At 48.5% G+C, this 9,875-nt stretch overlaps 1 protein-coding gene across 1 annotated transcript in view; it reads right to left on the reverse strand.

The window, feature by feature from the left end:
• Positions 1–5,624, reverse strand: part of LOC129014724 (ubiquitin-conjugating enzyme E2 Q2-like) — a 28,961-nt gene extending 23,337 nt beyond the window's left edge. The window contains exon 1 of the mRNA XM_054452403.2: positions 1,202–5,624. Within this exon, the coding sequence (XP_054308378.2) occupies positions 1,202–1,429 (228 nt within the window). The 5' untranslated portion in view covers positions 1,430–5,624. The remainder of the gene's footprint in view (positions 1–1,201) is intronic.
• Between the last annotated feature and the right edge of the window lie 4,251 nt (positions 5,625–9,875).

A 9,875-nucleotide genomic window follows, 5' to 3' on the forward strand; every position in this document is an offset into this window, starting at 1 on the left:
ATTCCATTCCCCATCTCCTTTCTGAACATCTGAGTTATGTGTAGCTTTCCTGAGCTGCTCATGGTATTATCTGACATAGGATTAGGAGTTATTTTTGGTCAGCCCCCTATTACCATAGTCCCTTGGGGTAAAATTCCCATGCTTACTATGACCATTGGACCTCCTATGCATCCCACAGCCCCCTGTAAACACGGAATTGCTGTGAATGACAGGAACACCCCCAAAATGAAGTCAACTGACACTTAATGTGCTTTAGAGAGAAGACAAGACATTAAAATACAATTGCTGAAAATCCAGGAGTCAATATGATTTCCATTCCAAACCCAAGCTCTCAGTACACACACAAACACACACACACACACACACACACACTCAAATTCATGAATTCTTCTCAGAAAAAAATAGTAGTTAAGGCTTAAAAAATATGAAAGCAGTCCACATAACTGGCCAAATAGAAGTTCCTTCACCCAAGTCCAATAATCATATCTTCTTTATATACTCACAGTGAGGCTTTTTTTTGGAAGGCGGCTTTTCAAATGTGTTTATTAGAATGCACGCTGACTTTGCTATAATTAAAATACAGTTACGCTGACATCCACTGCCCTCATTAGCATGCGTTTCTTCCCTGAGGTTTTGCCAAACTTTCAAAAAATCCTTTCCCAAATAGGTATTCACAGCTGACTGCCCATCAGGTCAAGGCCCCCGGGCTTTCAGAGACCCGTCCATTGTGAAACGCACTCTGGCCCCGACCCCAGCCACCATGCCCCCCAACCCTGGCTGCAGCAGTGTGTGAGCACCAGCACCCCCACGTCTTTGCCACTGCCCTGCTGGTCTGAGTACACCCGTGAGGATTGAGGGGCTCTCCCACACATACTGCCCCACCATGAGCAGACCCAGGGCAGTGGGCAAGAAATCGAACCTCTCTTCTAGGGTGGGAGGAGGAGTGTCTTCTGCGAGACACGAGTTGCCACTCAGCCCTCAACCGGCTTTACTCCTGAGTCTGAGCAGTGAGCTTAAGAGTGGCCGGAACATCCACACAACATGTCTCCCAACTGGACCAATGAAGAGCTCAGCCACCATTAGAACTGTGAGGCACCCAGCACCCCCTACTGCCTCGCTTCAGCATCTGCGAGGCCTGTACCCTGAGGTCCCTTGCTCTAGGGCCCCTCTGCTCCCTTCCCCGGGACAGCCAGAGTCCTACCTGCTCGTGGGGCCACTTCAGCCTCTCTTCTGGGGTCCTGGTCTTGGGCTTGAAGCCTCTCTGGGGGTCTCCGGGGTGCTTGGCCTCGGGAAGGAGGTTCAGCGACTTGGGCCTCGCCTCATGCCTGCAGCTGGCCTTGACAGGTGGACAGGCCACTGCAGAGCCTGCAGGCCCTGGCTCAGGCCCATGCTCGGGGCTGGCCTCACTGGTGCTGGTGATGCTGGTCATACTCAGGCTTATCTTGATCTCTGCCACGATCTGGTCGATGTCCTCCTGGTCCTCCAGGTCCCTGTCCCCGCACCTCAGGGGGTAGGCAGAAGCGCTGGTGTTCCCGTTAGCCTCCGCAGGGTAGTAGTCCTGGCAGCCCTCTTTGTTGGGACAGTAGTGACCGTCTTCTTCCTGGTCGTGGGCCTCCAGGACAGAGGGCTCATCCTCCGTGATGGGCAGTTGGCCATCAGGGTAGTCCTGGCTGCCTTTAGCCCCGTGACCATGGGGGTGCAGGCCCGTCCAGGCCGTCTACTCCACTGCATCCTGGCACCCGTCAATGTCCACTGGGTGTGCGCCGTGAGCCAGGTACTCCTCCCTGTTGCAGTCCATGCTCTCCAGGTAGCTGTCATCCTCAGGGCAGTAGCGGATGTAGTAGGGGATGCCCTCCTCCTCCTCAGCGAGGCCCTCGTCATAGTCCTCCTCCTCAGAGGTGTTGTTCACGTAGTCAGAACTGGAGTCCCCATCGGGGCTGTGGTTGTGGCACTCCTGTTCCTTAGGCGTGGGGCTCTCACTGAGTGAGGGTCTGTGCTACATTCCAGGAGGATCCGAAGGTGAACACAGCTAGGTTCCAGCTCTGGGACTCAGGAAAAGGAGGCACAGGGAGCAGGACATGTGCTGTAAGGACATTAATGCTCCCGTGCTTCATTCACTCGCTCATCCAACAACAGCGCTAAGGCTCCACTGTGTGCCAGGCACTTTTCTAGCTACTGGGGATCCAGAGGTGAACAAAGTCCTTTACATTTGAGTGGTAAGAGACTGACAATAAACAAACAAGTATATAAATAACACACCGAATGTTGAGTACTGAGGAGAAACACAAAGCAAGGTTAACAAGAGAAGGGGAAGTAACGCTAATTTATGTAGGGCTGTCAGGGAGCCGGCAATAAGTGAGGGGCCGGCCAGGTGGGCATCTGGGGGTGGCTGATGCCAAGGGGGTGGGAATAGCATGTGCAAAGGCCTGGAGGCAACAGTGGCCTGGCAAATCTGAGGACCAAGGGATAAAAGGGAAAGAGCCCACATTCAGTTGGGATCTCCGGGATGGACATGGGCCAAGATGACAGGTGGGGATGGGGTGGGGACAACCCAGGGCAGATCTGGGCAATGAGCCTGTCTGCCTGGAGCCAGGACAGCCTGGAGGGGCCATTCTTGGGAGTGAGTGGGGGAACTTGAGAAAAATCAGGCTGAGTAACATGGATGTGGAGGGAGCACTGGAAAGCCACTGAAGGCCTGGGCAGTGGTGACACACCTGGCCTGGGCCAACTTGCAGACTCAGGGGTACCCCACAGCCCAATCTGGGAAACCTCACAGCCGGCACAGAAATCATAATGCACACAGCAATGGCACCCCACCAATACGCAGGATTCCACAGAGAGAGCCTGGCTGCATGACCTTGAGGTCACCTAACTCCCGGGCCTCCCTGGTGTGTCTGGACAGGGAGAGAGGGGAGGATTGGCTTCAGGAGAGGCGAGAAAAGACAGTGCCCACGACAGCTGACTCAGCCTGTGCCAGCAGGCTGCTCTGAGACATGAGCTGGACCCAACCCAGGCGGTGGGCGGTGGGCGGCAGGCGGGTGGGGAGGAACTCTGGGAACGGAAGGAGCCAGAGAAGCCACCCTGTGGGCGCTCGGGCCAACCACCACCCAAGGGAACAATGAGCACCCCCAGCCCCTGCTGGGCACACAGGCTGCCTCCTGGTGAGCAACCGTCTCAAACTTGACCTACATCCGGGAGGCCTGCCTGGTGGTCAGTGGCTACCTTACACCCTACCTGTGCCTCCACGTTCCCAGTCCTCACGGCCACCTGGTAAGGGTGAGGAACTGAGACTGCAGGGGGAGGGCACACAGCCTGTGAGCAGTACAGCCAGGACCGCCGCCCAGGCCCAGAGCTCTCTCCACCCTGTCCGTTTCTCTAAGGACCAGGCTGCAAGGCAGGGCATGTGATCTCTGCCGAAGACATTCAAGCCACCCAGTGATGTGTGCTGGGTCTCAATTCCCACCGACTGCCAGTCCTCTCCTCCCCTGGATAGTAAAGGTTTCTCCAAGACTTCAGACCATGGTGTCCCCTGAGGCCCACACCTGTTGAGTCACCGGGACAGGTATGCGTGGCAGAGGACAGCCAGGAGCGCCGGAGAGGAGCTGAAGCCTGGAGGGGGCCTCTGCAGCCAGGCTCAACCCCCACTCCAACAGCCCTCACCGCAGCCACAGCGGCCCAATCCAAACACAGCGCAGGGTGATGCCAACCTTACCATCAACTGTTTTTCCTCTGACTTCCTCAGGTTTGTCTAGGAAAAATCAAGGTGTCTTATCCCACCTCTAAGCTTCCAGGGATGTGATCAGTGTCTTTTACAATTATCTTTCACTTTTATCCAGCATTTCTTAGCTCAGTTGGCAAACTGGATATTTATGCACCTCCATTTCACAATCCATCCCCACCAATTATTCCTGTGAAACTAACATTTTGATTTTTTTTTAAAGGTTAGAACTACTTAAGAAGGTTATGTAAACAAGTTAACTAGCAGGCCACAACTTGGGTCTGGGGTGTCAGAGAAAACATGCAAGGTAGAAGAGAACGAGGAGCTGATGGTCACCAGCTTTACCTCCTTCCAGCACACACTCCTGCTCACACACACTCACACCCCGTGGGACTCAGCCTGCAGCTTCTCCCAGCCCAAGAGCCAGACAGTGGGGAGGAGCACAGACCGCACTTCCTAACAAATGAGAGGGAAGACTTGGTGCCCCATTGCTACTGCCATCACCCAGTTCCAGCCCAGCCAGGGAGCCCACTCCAAGGGCCCCCCTGCCAGTACTGGTAGGGCCCACCGAGGGCTGCCGGCACACAGCTGCAAGCTCCAGCTTTATCTACTCATGCCCTGGACAATGCCCGGAGCCCCAGCAGGTTCCACGTGTCCTTGTCACCCCAGCTCTCCTGCCCCACAGATCCTAAGCTCAGGAGACCCTCTCCAGCGCAGCCTGGCGGGGAAGGCAGCCCCCACGGTCACCCAGGAATCAGCGCAGAGGGCAAGGCATCCTGGACTCCCCGGACTGGGAAACCCAGTTCCTGTCCCCCTGCGTAGTGGCCACACCTCTGGGAGGGGAGAAACCCCTGCCTCACCTCACTGGAGGGACCCTGACCCAGAGGCCTGAGAAAAAGCCACCTGCAGGCTCCTGGCAACTGCCAACTGCACCTTAGGGAAACTTGTCCCACTTCAACCTACAAAGCTCTCAGGTCATTACTTCTAAAACCACTGTCCTTTCTCAAAGAGGAAGGAAAATAGAAAAAAAAAAACAACAACAAACAAACAAAAACAGAAAGAGGCACAGGAGGTTGAAGACGCCAGAAGCAGTTTAGCCCAAAAACAAAGTGCCAGACGCAAGATGCCAAGTTTGGGGCGCTTCATCCACCGCATGCCCGTTTAGGAGCTGACTGCACTCAACTACAGATTCACGTCTGCTGCCCGCCAGGTCGTATCTGAAGAGATCTGAAGAAATAAGCCTTCCTTCTGCCAGTAAATACTAAGACTAGCAGGCCCCTCTAAGGCTCTGCTCTCCACTGGGGTACCGCAGGACAGGCCTCTCAGCGGGCGTTCCCCGCACCCTCCCTCCGCGTCGGCCCCGGGGAAAAGAAGTTCGCCCCTCGCCTGGGCTTACCAAGGCCCGCCGCCCGGTCCATGGAGCCCTGCTTGGGGACCGGGGGCCTCGATGTTCTCCTTCACCATCTGCGGCCAGATCTCCCTCCAGCAGCCTTGCCAGGCAGCGCCTGGCGTGGAGAAGGGGCCCTGCCGAGGGGCAGGTCCGCGCCGTGCCCCCAACCTGGCGCCTGCAGCCCAGGGGCAACAAGCTGTGGGGTTTTTAATTGAGAAGTTTTTCCCTCTGGGCCTTATTATACAGGGAAAGGGAAGGGGCGAAGATCCGGGCTCGGGTTCTCCCGGGGCAGCGAACCCAGAGAAGAACCCAGAGGCGACCCCAAACTCAGTAGTTGCCCGGCACGGGGACTTGATGCCGGCGCCAAGCGGGGCAGCGGAACGCACCAGCTGCCCCGCCAGCCCGGCGAGACCCGAGCGGGCCGCCCCGCCAGACAGCGCCACTTGCCCGCGCCAAGAGTGGCCCCTCGCCCCGGTGAGCCCCTCCCGGGATGCGAAAGCCATCGCCTGGTCCCCGCCGCACCCGCCCGCCCGTCGTGGGAGGAGGATGGGCCGGTCCGAGAGGCGTAGGGCCGCGGGCTGCACCCCTAGATCCCAGCGGCGGCCTCCCCGCAGCCCCGCCGAGTCCGGGGGGCAGCGCTCGGGAGCTCTTGGCCCGCAGCTTCCGCGCCGCCCCCCACGCGTCCGGGTCCCCGCGGCGCCGCTGGTGGCCCCAGGCTGCCGCCGTCAGCGAGTCAGGCAGCCAAGGTTCCCCAGCTTACCTGGCCAGGGCGCGGGGCTGCCCCGGTGCGCCACCGTCCTCGCCGCGCCGCCGCCCGCTCCGTCCGGGAGGCTGAGCTCCTGCAGAGCCCGCGCCTAGCCGCACCCTGCGACTGCTAATTAGCCCGACAGCTGAATAGCCGCAGGGATGTACCGCCAGCGGAGTACGGAAAGCCCGCAGGGCCGCGCTACATGGCGCACGCGCACTGAGCTGCATACCTATGTAACAAACGTACACGTACTGCACATGTATCCCAGAACTTAAAGCATGCCAATTTTTTTTTTTTTTTAAACCTGATTCCATTATTAGGAACAATTGGAATAGTTCAGTCACAACCCATATGCTGGCTTCTGGTGTCTCAACTTTTCCTGACAAAACTTGTAAAGCAATACTATGTCAGTCCTTATATGCTTATCCATCTCCAATCTGGAAAGACAAGGCTTATATGTTTCCTTTTTAGTCCCGTAATTTCTCTTTATGACACAAATCCAGTTGGCAGTATTAAAGACGGGGCTGATTCTCCTTTACTTATCTGGAATATGCTACCATTCCAGATAAGTAATAGTAAAATGGCCATTTCCTCTTGCTAATCAAATGTCGTTTTTGAACACAAAGCCACTGGGTTTGGAGTATAAAACATAAACATAAAATGTATCATACACTATCTGTGAGGTTTTCATAAACTCACATGATCCTTTTATATTTTTCTTTTATATAAAACAAAATATTTTACATTAAAAATTATTGAGATAATTAAATGAGAAAATGCTTGCCAATGTTATTAAAATATAAAATTTTCTTATTTATTCAAAGAAAATTGTCACTTTTGGTTTGTGCTAAAAAATAACGGTAACACTAGAAGCCTGCTTTAAAATATTTTAAGTGTGCAATACCATATTACTTCTCATTTACTCTTTGCATTTCTAGACAGCCAAGCTTATTTTTTTTCTCAATTCAGTTTAAAATCAGAGGGAACAAAATTTAAAACGTGACATAATATCAAGGTTAACATGCTAGCTATGTAATAACTGTAAAATTTGGCCACAAATGCATTTGCTTTGAGAAAAATAATCATGTGAAATTCCTAAATATTTGGGCCATATGGACGATGATATCAGAAGAATAATATATTCTCTGTATGTCAAAGGAGGAGGAGAATAAAAACCATAGTCATTAGGTTAGTACAAAAACAATTACAGTATTCGTCATTGCCAAAAATTGCAATTGCTTTTGCAGCAACGTAATAATAAAAGTATGGTTGAGTTTCGGTAGAATTCTGGCAAAGGATGAGCATCCTTAATCTGAAATCCAAAACTCTCCCAAATTCGAAATTTTTTGGATGCCCATATGATGCTGCAAGTGCAAAATTCTACACCTGACCTCATGCAATGTATCATAGCCAAAGCACAGGTACACAACACACAGTTTATTCAGTGTTTTCAAGAGAAAATTAAAAGTAACATGAGGCTACATGTAAATAAATTTTGTGTTTAGACTTGGGTCCCATCCCAAGATCTCTCATTATGTATATGCAAATATTCCAAAATTCAAAAAAATCCACAATTTTGGATTTTTCAGGTCCCATGCATTTTGATTAAGAGATACTCAACCTGTCCCTGTTTGGAAACAGTTCCCTCTAGATAGATTACACTGGCCTAACAGAGACAAAAGGTAGTATCTGTTGCTGGACTTGAGAAAGAATAAATATTTACACACAAAAGTGAGGGCAAAAGCAGACTACAAAAACATTCTTATTGAAATTAAATAAAATTATGCCCTTTTCTCTATGTAGCTCTTTGGCCAGTTTGAACAATGAATACCAAGAGCCAATGACTGAATTCTAATTATATATTTGGTGATTATGCTCAGATAGACTTGAAGAGAGCAATTTCATAAGCATCATTTTGGCATTTGATTTTCTAATAACAGAGCATCTTCAAAATATTTTTATTCTTCACAATTCCCAGAATTTTTTTTTTTTTTTGGTAAATCTTGCATATGGCTCCAACGTGCAAGTTATTTGTAACACTACCAATAACTTTTCTATTCTTTTGGAAGAGAAAATATTCCATACATGATTATGTATATACATACACACTACACTACATATATAGTTTATATATTCCAATTCTGCCCTATCAATCTATAAATGTATGCATTAAGAAAATATGTAGTTACTAGGACTGTAAGCTATATTTATATCAGATAAAATAGATAAATAATTCTATTAGTTTTATTTTTCAAATATATCTGTGTATTAGGCCGTTTCCTCACAGCTGATAAAGACATACCTGAGACTGGACAATTTACAAAAGAAAGAGGTTTAGTTGAACTCACAGTTCCACGTGGCTGGGAAGGCCTCACAATCATGGCAAAAGGCAAGGAGGAGTAAGTCACATTTTACGTGGCTGGCAGCAGACAAAGAGAGCTTATGCAGAGAAACCCCCAGTTTTAAAAACCATCACATCTCGTTGATGAGATGAGAACATGTGGGAATTGTGGGAGTTACAATTCAAGATGAGATTTGGGTGGAGACACAGCTAAACCATATCAATCCATTTCCTGAAATTTGCTCTTTGATAAAAAGTTAACAGTCAGATTACCTGAGTCAAAAAAAGCTATAAACCGGCATTTTAGCTTAGCTAATTATAAAAGTATAGGTTAATTTAAGAAAAGCTGAGGGTTTTAAAAGAATATTTAGTTTTATGCATAGAAAAAAGGTATAAAAGTAAAAACCTGCTGCTCATTTGGATATTAAAGGTATAAGTGTTTAGTATAAATGTTATATGTTCTAATTGGCTAGTAATTTATGTACTTTTATTTATATCTTTTTGTATATTAATTTTTCCCAAAACATACTGAAAGTTTTTGTTTTAATACTTTTCTATTGATTTTCACAATTTTCAACTTCTTCAATCCAAATTTATCAATTAGTAATGATGTTGCTTTTTTCTTTTTAAGTTTTTACCTATTGTGTTTTCTGCCATATTAATCAGTATTTTAAAAAATCACTAATGGCTGTAATAGGCGACACACACAATTTGTTTGTTAATGAGAATGCATCAAGTTTCTCACCATTAAGGGTAATGTTTATCTGTCTTCATATAGCCATATATGTTTTATATATGTGTGCATGTGTTGCATATGTGTGTGTAGTTATGTGATGACATACCATATTCTTTATTAAACTCATTGAAATTAAGAAATGTTAATATTTTCAGATGCATTTTGGTATCTTTGGAGATAATACTGTAATACTTCTTCAGTAATATGATATGATGAAAAATATTTACAAAACTATCCTCACATTGTTGCCAATAATCTCTCGTGGTCATCGACTATCTTTTTTTTTGAGACAGAGGCTCGCTGTGTCACCCAAGGCTGGAGTGCAGTGGCGTGATCTTGGCTCACTGCAAGCTCTGCTTCCTGGGTTCATGCTATTCCCCTGCCTCAGCCTCCCGAGTAGCTGGGACTACAGGCACCCGCCACCACGCCCAGCTAATTTTTTTGTATTTTTAGTAGAGACAGGGTTTCACCATATTAGCCAGGATGGTCTCGATCTCCTGACCTCGTGATCCACCCGCCTCGGCCTCCTAAAGTGCTGGGATTACAGACGTGAGCCACTGCGCCTGGCTGGACTATCATTTTTAATAGCATGCTCAATTCAATTTGCTAGTATTTTATTTGGTGCTTTTGGGCATACATTTTCAGGTTTTTAACTGGAATGCAATGTCATGCTGACTTCATAAACATAATTCCAAGATTACCTTTCTCTGCAAATATTCTGAAACATTGTAATTATCAAGGGAATTATCTGTTCCTGAAGTTTGGATAAATATTACTCAAAATACTGATGAACCCTGGTATCTATTACTGGAATAGGGGAAGTGATGAGAATAAAAAGGTGAGACCTTTTGTATCTTGGTGATATTCTCTTTTTATTTATTTTGTCTTTATTCAGTAATCTGCTTTGATATCCTGAATCAGTATTTCCTTAGGTGGAGAGAG

This window comes from Pongo pygmaeus, chromosome 16 (assembly GCF_028885625.2).
Source record: "Pongo pygmaeus isolate AG05252 chromosome 16, NHGRI_mPonPyg2-v2.0_pri, whole genome shotgun sequence".
Taxonomy (NCBI): domain Eukaryota; kingdom Metazoa; phylum Chordata; class Mammalia; order Primates; family Hominidae; genus Pongo; species Pongo pygmaeus.